Source organism: Synchiropus splendidus, chromosome 1 (assembly GCF_027744825.2).
Source record: "Synchiropus splendidus isolate RoL2022-P1 chromosome 1, RoL_Sspl_1.0, whole genome shotgun sequence".
Lineage (NCBI taxonomy): Eukaryota > Metazoa > Chordata > Actinopteri > Syngnathiformes > Callionymidae > Synchiropus > Synchiropus splendidus.
The window spans coordinates 14,978,347-14,991,668 of NC_071334.1; the positions used below are offsets into that span (position 1 = coordinate 14,978,347).

Sequence of the window (13,322 nt, forward strand, 5' to 3'; positions counted from 1 at the left end):
TACAGCACAAAAAGACTTGCACTGAGAACCTGCATGCTTATGTTGGGGATGATGTAAATTGGCCAAGTTTTTTATGTTTCACATCAAATTGCTCCTTCATGATGGTTTCACATCAGCTTTTTTTCAATTTGGGAAGCAAACATTTGCATTTAAAAGTTCCTCAAATAAAAATAAATGAAAGGCTTTTTGGGGTTTGGAGACTGTGATGGAAAGCAGGTCAAGAGCGTTCTGAAGACCGCCCGCCACTTTGTTCAGCCGCGGTGATAAAGAGAGCGAGTCTAAATCACATTCAATAGAATTCAAATGAATATTTCATTATATCAACATCCATAAAAAAGTCTTTTACAGACACCTCTGTTAATAAATATTTTCACTCATATTTTACTGCAGTTCACCAACTATGCATTAAGCATAAACCTAGCCTTTCGCTAGTGTCGCTAATTGCTCATTTCAAAGATGGCAGCGTTTCTGTCCAAGTGCAGCAAATCGACCGTTACAACCATCCTTGGATTTATTTTTAATTACTCATGAAAAGTGTGTTTTCAGTTATTTTGATTCAAGCAGTCTCATAAAAACAATGACTTGGTTCTGGAGCTGCAGCTAATCTGTTTTGATTCCACTCATTTAAATAGGACGAATTGCTCCAGTTTGCAAACAATGATGTTAAACTGTTTTCATAAGGTGAGGTCTAGCTATATGCAGATTTTTTTCGACATTATTTCCTTTTACTTTTCCACATTCTGACATTTGTAATTGACTATCTATGACCTCATGTTTCATGTTATTTAATGATTTTTTCTGCCCATATAATGCTAAACATCATATTTGTACAACAGCATTTTCGACCAAAGAGCGGAATGAGGATATTTGTATGGCGACTTAATGTAGTTTATATAGTGAAGCTTGTTCAATCTATACCAAATAGGTTGATCTGTTGATCAAAAATAAATAAATGAAAATGGTAATTTGAGTGTATGCTGCTGTTATTGACTTTCATTCAACACATTTAATTTTCCAGTTATTACTATAAATATATTCACTGAGTTATTGCAAAGACTGCAACGTAGCATTAACATTCCAATAACCTTTACTTAAAAAACACAATTGGCTTTAGCATTGGTTGTCGTGACTTCTTTTTATGCCAAGCACTCTCTCTTTCTATCAGGTACATAGCACTGTATTTATATTAAACTGTGTGAATTCACTTTTATTAAGCGATCATGGAGGATAAGCAGGAAATCTGGCTTATTGGCTTTCCGCACACTGTGAGCAACTCTGTGCCAGCGTTGCCAGATACATTCCAAAAAAATGTGCACGTCGTGGTCTGCTCTCGTATGACAAGTTCCTGTTTGAATTATGATAATATCCAGAGCAAAACCATGTCTAGCGCTGACTGATTCACATGGTGAGGAGAACCAGCATGAGCAGAATTCAATAAAAAGGAATCTTATTGCAGCCATTAAAATATGGACATGAAAACACAAGAGCCCTTTAATTCCGAAATATCTCAAATACTGAGGCAGTGAGAATATAGTTGCACATAAAGCTCTTTGATGGTGGCCCTGTCTGTTTCAGAACATGGGACTGCTGTCTGTGTAAATACCTTTATATTGACCTCCCACCACTCCAGATAGAATGTGTTTCCATAGGTGTCTTTTGATTCTATTCTGGATTTTTACTGGCCCCACTGTGCCATAGTCCGCAGAACTGCAGGAGCTCAGGGGTCCTGCATCAGTACCAACAGTGCGTTCTTGAGGTTATAAAAGAATACGATAGTTAGTCCGTGAAACAGCCCCCTCCTCACCCTTTAACATCGTGCCGTGAAGTGGAATATAATGTTTATTTCATCTTGGGTTACCGAGAGTTCATGTTCCTGTCTTTATTCAGGTTAGTGGGTGGGATAGGGGTGAGCAGGGGGTGAACCACAACCTAAGCCTTTGGTGAATGAAGAGTCCCCACACAATGAAAGAATGATATTGCTGACTTCCCAAGGTATGTGTGGTTTGAAACTAGACACAGGTTTCCTCTGTGAAAAAAGAACTATTATTTATTCTGCATGTGTATCCTGACAGGTTGGTTATCAGTCCTATTTGTGGACACCTGGAATTTCTGTCTCCCAAATCATTGGGTGAATTCATTTAAATCCTTGTCACCAACAAACAGTTCATTGTGTGCCGCATTTCTGCTGTTTTTCTGCGACAGTTATCCCAAGTGGATAAAGTTCCACTCTGTATTCGAGTCTCTGGGATGTGTCTGATTCATGAGTTCAATCATTTCCTGTCTAGACTTATGTTATCTCAGTTTGCAGATTCACATAGAGGATACACAACGTCACTGCAGAGATATTCATTTCTACAGAGGTGTACTTTGCCTCTCCATGATAGTCTTTGCAATTGTATTGTAAATTGCAAAGACTATGCATTGTAAGATGCAATGAGAAGTAAAATCATCAGTCCCTCTGGGATTTCACAGACATTTTTTTGCCTGATTTTCTGCAGTTCCAGTGAAAAAAAAATTCAGTGAAAGGGACAAGAAATAACGACAGGAAAAACTCCCAGCAAAAAGGCAAAAAAAGCTTCATGCTGCAATGATTTCAATGGAATATTATTATTATATATATTATTGGCAAAAAGCATTGTCAAGTGCAAAGACCACCTCCCACCCCAAAACAAATGCATGCCAGTTGTTTCTGCGCGGACAGCATGTAGTGAGTGCTTGTTGTTTTGTTACGGAGCTCCTCACAAGGGTGGAGTCAGTTTTTCAGCGGCTCAGTAATACAGCGAATAAAAACTCTAACTGGTCATATGTTACACAGGGTCAGGATGTAGAGTGTTAGAGAGAGAGATGGATTATGCCATCAGCCATGTTTGTTTACGTCTGACCTTTATAAAGTATGGGTGACAACGCGCAGCACTAGTGCGTTCCACTTTTTAGTTCCATCTACTAAACATTTTAAAAAATCAGAATTTGGACATTAAAGGATCAATTCTGTATTGTACGTGTCCGAATCGTGGACCTTGGTGGTCATATTTGTTGGCAAATGTGAGCATTTGGTGTCACACATGACTACTCTCGACAAGGTGGTTGTGATTATGTTGCCACACATGCTTCGTAGAGGGGTGTACGAAAGGAGACTAAAGTCATTGGTGGAATTTATGGGAAAGTCCAAATGCCTCGCAGAACTCAGAGATTGGTTGAAATTGCGTAAATAGTTGCGATGTCAGCATTGCAGTTTCCTGGAGGGACATACATTTTAGTTTTCCCTGCTAGTTCAACTGTTCTCCAATGTGCATTCACAAAGCATGAATTCCAGTTTACTGTTGGTATTAAACTTCCTTGCATTTGGAGGTGTCGAGGGTCCCCATGCCTTTGTGTGGTTTTAAATGTTACTTTTAACACCTGAATCTAATCCTTAACTATCTTGCTAATTCATTTGCTCGTTTTCACAGTGTTTGTTAACATTGACAAACGCCAGTGTTCAGTGATTTTAGCAAGAATCTGGAGTCATTTTCGGGGTTAACTTATAGGAAATGACCTGGTCGTGTAAAGACGTTCAACTTTCACACCCTTAACGCTTATTAAAAGGGCGTGGTGCTTTAACGCCTGTCAGTTCTTAGAGTTCTGAGCGGCTGCATCACCCTGCCAGTGTTCATTTCCACCTCCTCACATAGAGCCACCTCTTGTTTGGCTTTGTAGCAGCTCCTGATGCCATGCCAAGAACCAGTCGAGTTTTGGACTGATGCTGTTCACCAGACTTGTAAAGGTGTCTGTCACCGGGCCAGACTTTCCCATTACTGTGGCGTTTAGCAGGCAAGCGCATCATTCCTTGTCATTCTGCTAATCTATCAAGTATGAAGCAAAGGTTTGTTCGTCATTTGGCGTTTACAGTACAGTCATGTGGCTTTTCTGTCCAATTATAGACTGCGGTTTGGCCCGTGGTCCGCGATGAAACTTGATTGTCTGGGATTACAGTTGACGGTTTGCAGATTTGTGGGCATTTTCTTGTTATGATAGATATTGTCAGAGCAGACTTGTGGTAGAGAATGGCTTTATAGTGGTTTGATGACTTTGCACATTTCTCTTAGAGGAACAAATATTATAAAAGAATTTGACTTCTTGTTGTTTTTCTTTTTTTATCAATCATTGCAGTGGTGTTTTTGCTGCCTTTCTCAGAAGCTGGATTGCTAGTACTACGAACTTGTCCTTCAATTTCCTGGTGATGAAGACTTTTGAACGTTGAGCTCTTTTTATTACTTCTGCCAAGAAGCTTGTATTTTTTTTGTAGTCTGCTTGTAACTCTGCCATGAAAACAATTGGGGTGATTTCTTCAGAATGTAGCAATGAATCCAGATTTTAAACCCATTAAAATGTTCAAATGAGATAAGCATGTTCCATGTGAGAAAGTTATTCAGTCGTATGATGCCAAAACTCATGGTGCTTTATGGCGCTTGGCTACCTTTTAAAGACGCTTTTCCCTGGTTGCATCAGAGTCAGTCGTCCTCAGTTGAGCATGTTCATATTGGAAATGAAACCTATTAACTACACACAGACGGATAGACAAATGTCTATACACAACTCGACAAAACACTGACTCAATTAAAAGAGCTGATCATTCCCGTAAGAACCATTATGAATGAACAAACAGGATTATACGTCACGTTCACCTGCTGCAGTGTATTGATGGCAATGTTAAGTTGATTATTTCAGTTGGGCAACAGACATACTGATATTGATCAGTTCAGTTTTGAATGGGCCTCTAAATTATTGTCAACTATAGCAGTTCCTCAGTGGTCTTTATTTCCTATTGTAATGGATGCAAACTTTTGCACATCATTGTTAAACAGCACTTGTTTCTTTAGTTGCTCTAGAAATGAACCAATAATTATTTAAAGATCAGTCACACCAATTTTGGATTGTGGTTTTCTTTCACCTGTTCAATTCAAGAGTGTATGAGGAAATGTTGAGTTAAGTCCTTTAATAAACTGAAGCATTATAATGAAAAGCACTCGAAATAACATCCAGTACAGATACACCCCCTGCGTCTCAATTATTATCAGTAAAACAGCACTGGCTTGTTCAATAAGGGGCCGCTCTATTGACAAGGTGCTACCACAAGGTGGTGACATGCACAAGTCTTGTGTTTTAATTGCGTTAATAAGATGATGAAAACTGTGGACGTACTGCTCTGACGTGATCTAGCAAACACGTTTTTCAGATTTGGATTCATATTCATTCAAATTAAAACCTTTTGGGTTGCAGTATCACAGTCTTGTGAGCTTTGTGCTGATGTGCTGTTGCATCATCTTAAGCAGAAATAAATGTATCTCTCACAAGTGAGATGATATGTAGAATTATGCATTTTACATATTTGAAATGCATTTCTTCCTTCACGTCTCTAATGTATTTTCCCCGAACAGTGATGAAAGTGGTAGCTGTTCTTCAATCCAATGCAAGATGGAGTTTTTTGTTTTTTTTTCCTAAACTTGATAGTCAATATTCTTTACTGTTGCAGTCAGAATGGGCAATAACAAATCACCTCAAATGTCATTATTAAGCCCCCAAATCTTGCTTTTTTTCATTTTAGCTTCTTTTAAAATTCTGGATTTTCGGAGGAAAGTTTCTTTTTGTTTGGAATTAAACATTGTATTTCGTCCTAAATAGTTTGTTTCTAGATTGTCATTAAAAATCAAGGGAACTTCTCAGCTTTACATCAAAATTTATTGTTTGAAATGATAGTAGTAGTTGCTCATTTCAGTCTAATTCAGTAAGATGTAATACTTTACAGGGACATTAGAAGAAGAGGGAAAAAGTTCAAATCACGATATTATTTAAGTAAGTGAGCAGCATGATGTTATCTGTGGTGCATTTGTTTGGAAAAGGACTCTTCATGGATGTTTTGTTTCCAGGACAATTTCTAACTGAATTGAGTGTTCCATTTGTTGCATCTGACTCTCTGTTGACAACATGCCACTTTAAAGTCCAGGACATTGGGAACTCTGAAAATAAGTGAGCTAAATTGAATTTGTAATGAAATTACACAATGATTAATGAAAATCACTAACTCAATATTGTATGAGCTGAATCACTTAGTTGCATGAGGCTTGTTCAGCTAGGAGGTAACCATGGGGCAGACAGAGGCTCACGTGAGGAGCATCTTCTGCACTGTAGATTTGGATCATCTTCAGTCAAAATGGTCACCTACTTATACAGTGCTCTTCATGGCCAAGAGATTTTAGTGTTTTAAAATGTGCTGACAAAAGCAATACATTTTTATTAATAGACCCAGACTTTCAACAGGTTTTGTCAGAAAATAAAATTTGTTTTTGTGACAATGATCATTGCACCCAGAGGTGTGGCATTGTGAGGTAGCTCAAGTATTGTGCTACAGTGCCGTTTCCAAGTGACTCTTACAGCCACAAAATCACCCTCCGAAAAAGTTCTCATGTCTACTGGTCACAATAATCCTGCAAAGGGCCTGACATTTCGACGCTCTCAGTAATTTAATATAGATATTTTCCTCCTTCTTTGTCCTGCACCTGCTTTAAGAGAGGCTTTCTATCTAGACGTTGTTATTTTTCATTTACTTGTGCCCTCAGGATTTTCAATCTCACATCCATTACTAAGCAAACAAATAAGTTCCGGGCCTATGCTGCAGACACAAATATAGACATGAGTTATGAGATTCATGGAAGCCGGGAAAGGCTTTGGACCCTAATACACAACATCTGCACCGGACAAGTCGCACAATCCCTCTACAACGTCCCGAAGCCTTCTGTGACAGGGCTTTTATGTGTCGGGTCTCTTGTTGACAGAGGGAAAGGGGTCGGGGTGTTGTGGCAGGTGGGGTAGACAGAAATAAAACTACTTATTATTATTAACTGTTTAAGTGCTGAATGTTATGATTTATGGAGCAAAAGTGGGGCCAGTTGAGGTGTCACATTAGATTTCCAGAGGCATCCGTCTTGTGGTTTTGGCAGCTTGTTGTACCCGGGGTTCAGATGTTTGCATCACACGCTCCCACTCTTACAACCTCCTCCACTTTAAGCACAGAACACCTCTGATCGCTTTCCTTTCCTCTCCTCTCCTAAAACCATCTATCCATCTTCACATCTGCTTTTCATTGAGGCCTGCATGTCTCTGAAGACTTGAACACATTAAACGCCGGCACAAGCACTCTTACTCTGGCACTTAACGCAACGCTTAGGTGACTTAAAAGGGAGAGGCGCGAATTACAGAAAATTAAGTGTCACAGAAATAAAAAATCGCCCCAGATTACCACCAATTACACATAATAATGGTGACCAGACCATCTGCTGATCAGATGGAGGAATGGTGCATGTGGAGAAGGACAATAGAGAGAAAGAGACAACATGATTGAAGAATATAGCCACAGCCTTTCCAGTGTTTGATGGTGTGGTCCGATCCGTTCTGCACTGCTCTCACTGAAGTGCTCTGAATGACATTTCTCTAGTGTATTTGGGGGATAGTAACTCGCCTAGCAGTTTTGCAGAGGTGAAGTTGGCTCGATTGAAGACATGTGTCTGCTATCTTTTATGACGCATTTATTAGTCACTGAAGTCAGGACAGAGGTTGTGCCAAGGCACAACACCGTGGAACCAGAACATATCTGGGATCATCCGCCCCGGAGGCGGCCTAAGTAGGTGCATCATTACCGCGTACCTTTACCGGCCAAAATCCAGACCCTAAATTCATCCAGCATGTGAACCACGTTCAACAATCAATGATATCACCGTCACAGTGGCCGAAACCTTCCGCCGAAGAGCAAATGGTGCCCTAATTATCAAAATTAAGGAGTCTTTCATTGTTCCGTTGTATTGTTATTTCTCTGGCTCGCTGGTCACGGTGGCTGCACTAAATACTACTTTCCACTCTGCTTATGATGCATCTGGGTTTAACGGCTTCTCGGGGTTATGTTCCATTAGGACTGTGACAAGTATGACCACTGTTTCTCGGAGCAGACAGATTTATACAAGTTGTTTTCTTTCACTCCTGAGTCAATGACGATAATTGTAGGTCTTGGTTAACCACATTTATGTTGTCATAAGTCCACTGCGCTTTTTAAGGCTCCAAACACAGTGATAGAATATCAAAATTATACTCATCCAACTGCTGCTGAGCTTCAAATGGGTTTCTGTTGCTTTTTTTTAGATTCAGTCCATGTCCTTCCACCTACACGTTTCAGTCTGTCCATTTGTCTTTCCATCATTTGTCTGTCCATTTTTCCATCCTTCCATCTCTTTGGCTACCCATCCATCCATTTGTCCTACCTTGTGTCTATTTTTAAACCCTTCCACCCTATTTTATTGGCAGGAATCTGGTGATACTATAGCGATCCTAACATAGGTATATATGATATGATAAATCGCAGTATATTATAATACTGTAAAGTACATTGCAATAGTTGTTTCAAGAGCCATTGTTTCAATGTAAAAAAAAGAATCACATTACAAAAAACACAATATTATGTGCATAAAAAAAACAAATTATTGTGATGAACTCCAGTTAGACTTTCTTTTACATCCCAACATTTGACTCCAGAGTGGCATTTCTGGTGAACAATCCTGACTTCGATCCCCATTAAATGCAGCTGGCGATGGCAGTGGTTAGCTTTACAGGTGGTGAAGTTCTAACCCACTAACACTTGACAGTGCTTGTTGAAGGGGAAAGTCGAATTAAGTGTTTAACGTTTCTGAGTATGTATTTATTAAAAACTGATAAAGCACACTTAAAAATGTTGTTTCATCATGTATCGCGATGTTTGAGTGCATCAAAATCTTCTCACACCCCAGCTCCCTTTTGTCACTTTGTCCTATACATTTTTCCTCTCTGTCCTTCTGTTCCTCTATTCATCTGTTTGACCTCTACACGTCCTTCCTACTGCGTTCACAAACCTCATCAGTTGTCTCCAGCTTGTAGGTACCACCATTTCTAATATGCCATGTCCAAAATGACCCCTGTCTTTCCTTTCTGAACGTCACTATGTTTGGATATCGCTCTGGATTTGTCGCAGTCTCCCTGAATGCCAAGGCAAGGAAGGCTGATAGGAAAGTGCAATCTGAGGTCTAATATGGGTTTGAAGTCCTAAATACTGACACTGCAGCTTCTTAATGTTGTGATAAATGACTTCTTTGGATGTGCTGTCCAAAGTGGATCGCTTTGAACTACTGCAGTGCTTAATGAATTAAAGTCAGCGCGATAAGATAAATGTGAGAAACAAATCATAACATTTTCACTCTTTGCAGAACAAAGGCAACCATGCAATTCAAATGCTACTTTTAATGAACGTATTCACATGCAATGGGTCAAACATGTGCCCCCACCCCATTTGTGGCAGTCCGCTTTGTAGTCGTCCTGGAGCGATGATCACAATGAGGAGCAGTAATTACTCAGGGGAGGATGCAATAAATGCCATGTGATGACAATTACAGAATCAAAGATGTTATTTAAGATGCAACATTTAAAAAACAGAGGCATTTTCGTGCTCCAAGGCTTTGTGGATTCTATTTATTTATTCATTCACTTAGTATAAGAAGCAAATAACAAAAGAGTCTTTATTTAGAATTGCGTATTCACTTGGCAATGTTGACCTCAGTGCTTGTTTGTGAGGATAAAACAGCACATCTGGTATCAACACTTGCCCCTGGTGCCTCTAATAATGTCCTGCCTTTCTCTTCTTCTGTGATTCTTCCTCTGCTGCAACCAAGCATCTTGCACTCTCATAACCTCACAGCTAATGGACTGTGAATGTTTGCAACTGTGCGTATCGGTGCATTCAAATTGTAGTGTGACTGGGCCCAAATTGTACTTGAAAGTGTTTGTTAGTAAATCATCGAAATGTGTTGCGTAGATATTTGAACTGGGTTGCGTTGTTCCAAGAACCCAGCACTGACTAAATACAAACACAGAGACGCCTTGCTCAACAGACCACCCAAAAGTGCTAATACCTCTCATACACACTTTTAGTACATCACCTTTGCAGCAGACTCCAGTGTAAAGCCCAGAATTGTAAATTACCATGTTGCGTCAAACATGCACTGAAGTCTCTCCTGAGTCCAATCCAAGTCAACATGTGTTTGGGATCTAGTTCCCCAAACAGAATATGATTGTTAATGTTGTAAAGCCTTGAATCACCAAGACATCGTCTCTCGACAGCTGTGCTATCTGGATCCTCGAGGCCTATTTAACACCCTGACATCCGTGTCCTCTGGACGTGTCTCTCCAAATAGTCTTGGTCCACTTGAGCTTTCGCAACATGATGCAATACTCACCATGGGTGTCAGAGGCTCTCTGCGCCCTATCTGGAAGTGCGACTACCTGTTTTCATTGGAGCAAGTACATCAAAACAACGAAAGGGTTTCTCCCTCCAGGGCCGCTGATGATCCTTCCCCAAACTCCCAGATGTAATTAAAACTCAAATCACAATCAGATGTGGTGGTTTAAAATTGGAATTTAATACATCCCAAGGTAAAACACAACAAAAAAGGTCGGTCATCTTTGTGCTCAACTTCGAGACAGAAACGATATTCTTTTTGGAAAATGTTTTTACATTCTCTAGCGCATTAACTTCTATGATTGATACCTTTATTGTATAACAAGATATATAATATGCATAGCTGTGTTGATGTTATACTGGTTTCAGTGGGATTATGAGGTATTTAATCCATGTATTGTCTTCATGCTCTGTCTTTTGGAATTAACAGCCAAACATATTGGAAGCTAATGAGTCGGATCCCAGATGTTATCATAAATGAGGATGTAGGATCAATATTTACAATATTTAGATAAAAACGTTGACTTATGATCTTTATTGACATCTGCGGTAATAGACCAAGCAGTTGGTGGTTATTAAAAGAGCTCAAGAGGGGGTTCATTCAGCTGTCTTGGAGCTGCTTTTTTTCCCCAAGTTCAGGTGGAAATTTTGATTTTGATGTTTGAAGTGCCCATGGGCACATGGTCAAACTCACAGTAACTGTCAAAACAAGGACACTCTGAACGTGATGCTGGTCTTTTTCATTTTGATGCCAAGTACGATGCCGTCATACAGTATTTATTGTACAGTACTTGACACAACACTTTGAAAATTTTCAAGTAACAAGTAAAGAAGTTTCTTGAAGTGGAAGGTAGCTGGAGCAGAACCTCTGTTCATTGTGAAGTCTCGTGAAATTACAAGTAGCTTTAGGTTCTTAGAGTACATCAGGGTGAACATATGTCCAGGACTGGAACATGTTTGTTCAGTTTCACTCTTCTTAATTCGATTGTGCAGCTGTACAGTGCCTTTCTGTTCCAGTTCCAGAATAAAAGTGTAGAACAACTCTAAAACTCTAACTTTTTAAAACCGTAAAACCCAATTCGGTAGAGCAGGCTACGAGAATTGTTACCAGGCCGGAGAGCGTTATTCAACCGGCGTGCGAGAGTGAGAATCTGTCTGGTGTGGCGTGGGTAATGATACATTTTCACCTTATTTGTCCGGAGGTAGAGGTGTGCGATGTGATAGCATTAAATCATAAACAATTCAAATGTTTCGACGATTTACCAACGTCGGGGATGATATGATTTTAGTAGCATTCTTTCTGTACACTATAGATCAATGCTGACGCGTTGACCCCTCCATCACACTCGGCGTGTGCTTGGTGCTCCTATTCCCACGCACACTCACAGCAAAGAAGCCGGTCAAATGCGTCTCTCACATGACCACACACCTTTAAATCCAGATGCTTCATAAGCAGAATCAAAGTCAAAGATTCGTCAGTAAATCAGAAATAAAGTTATTTAAAAATAAATAAACAAATAAATAATTATATATTTTTGCCATATTGTCCACCCCTTTGACATTTTTAAACCAATACATTTTCTGCCATTTGTGTCTTCAAATACCATGCCAAAATAGCTGAGAGTCAGTAGCTACAATTTTTCACAAATTTAAAGAACTTTCAATGAAGCACGATTGCTCTTTGGCGAGGTACCTATGGTGGTGTGCCTCGGAATTTCGTCAATGAACGTAGCGTGCCGTGGCTTAAAAAAAAGTTGATAAACACTGTGTTAAACTAATGAAAGAAGTTTTTCGCACTTTTAACATGTTCAAGCAGAAGGTTAATGATGGATTCAATTCTTAAACACATCATGCTAGAACACAGATGTTTTGCCCAGCTCCACATTCCATGTTGATAGGATTTATGTATTCTGTTCTTTGTTTCATTTATCTAGCATGTGTCAACCCTATTTTTAAGCCTACTTTGTCATCTGCGCTTCCTGTTAAGTTTAATTGTAGTCCAGCTCTGAGAAAATCACCAGATAAACTTGTAAATGTTTTTGTTTTCAGTTAAACGATAAAAAGGAGGTTGAATCCAGATGGGTGGAACTCCCTCTTTTAATAACACAATGTTGCCTTGAAACACCATATTGATCAAATTTAATGACAGCTTGAAGTACTTGACAACGTTGGACCATCTTAGCTGGAAATGTCTTTGTGTTCAAGTTTTTTTTTGAAATCATTGTTCATTTGCTTTTAGCAATGGAAAGATGAGCAAGCCAGTTTTAAACAATAGTTGTTTTATGTTGCGCTGTAGTACATTTTGCAGGCTAATGATCGAAGCTCTGGGGGACACCTCTGTCTTGTCTTGTGTTTAATTTGGTGCATTTTCCAGGAAAATTATCCTTCCGTGTTTTGGAACAAATTTACAACAGAAAAAGGGATAATTTACTTTTTATTGAGGTTGAATTTTCTAATGTGTGTGTTTGGTGGCTGCCGACACAAGTGAGGATCGGGTCAGTTTCTGAAGAAAGCTTTATGCTAATTATGTTTTATTTAGTTTTCTTTTGTGTGTGTTTATGCATGGAGTAAACCTCTATTGACAAGATCTCCAATAACATCAGTTCTGTCTCTTTTGGGCACCTTAATTAAATTACCAGTGACTTGAAGCTGGGAAACACTTGGCTTCTAATGGGGGCCTTGAGTCTGTCAGAGAAACACAGTTGTACATGCTAACTGCTGCTGGGGTTCTGCCAACTCAAGACGTAAAAGAAGAAAAAAAGACAGAACTCAAAGACGAGATCGGTCCAGGGTTTGATAAACACAATTATTTGTGTTGCTTGAAATCAGACCAGATCTGAGAGACATGCTGCCCGTGACTTGAGTGAAACCAGAGTTGTTCCTACACTCCCCTGGCGATCCTTGGACTGTTTGCATTGCTTGCTTTTCTCTGTTCTGTTAACAGAGTGAATCTTAAGACAAATATGGAAGACCCAAAGACCCTGTCAGCTGTGAGCGGGAGATGTGTATCAATAGTTAAGAAAAGTTGTGA

The 13,322-nt window shown here is 39.5% G+C and overlaps 1 protein-coding gene across 6 annotated transcripts in view; it reads left to right on the forward strand.

The window, feature by feature from the left end:
• LOC128764079 (zinc finger protein GLIS1) overlaps window positions 1-13,322 on the forward strand; it is a 79,380-nt gene that overhangs the window by 17,828 nt on the left and 48,230 nt on the right. Inside the window, exon 1 of one of the 6 annotated variants that reach the window (XM_053873567.1) lies at window positions 1,849-1,992. The exons of the other annotated variants lie outside the window; for them this stretch is intronic. Within the exon in view, the coding sequence (XP_053729542.1) occupies window positions 1,971-1,992 (22 nt within the window). The 5' untranslated portion in view covers window positions 1,849-1,970. Of the gene's footprint in view, window positions 1-1,848; window positions 1,993-13,322 lie in introns of those variants that run through there. 6 annotated transcript variants of the gene reach the window in all.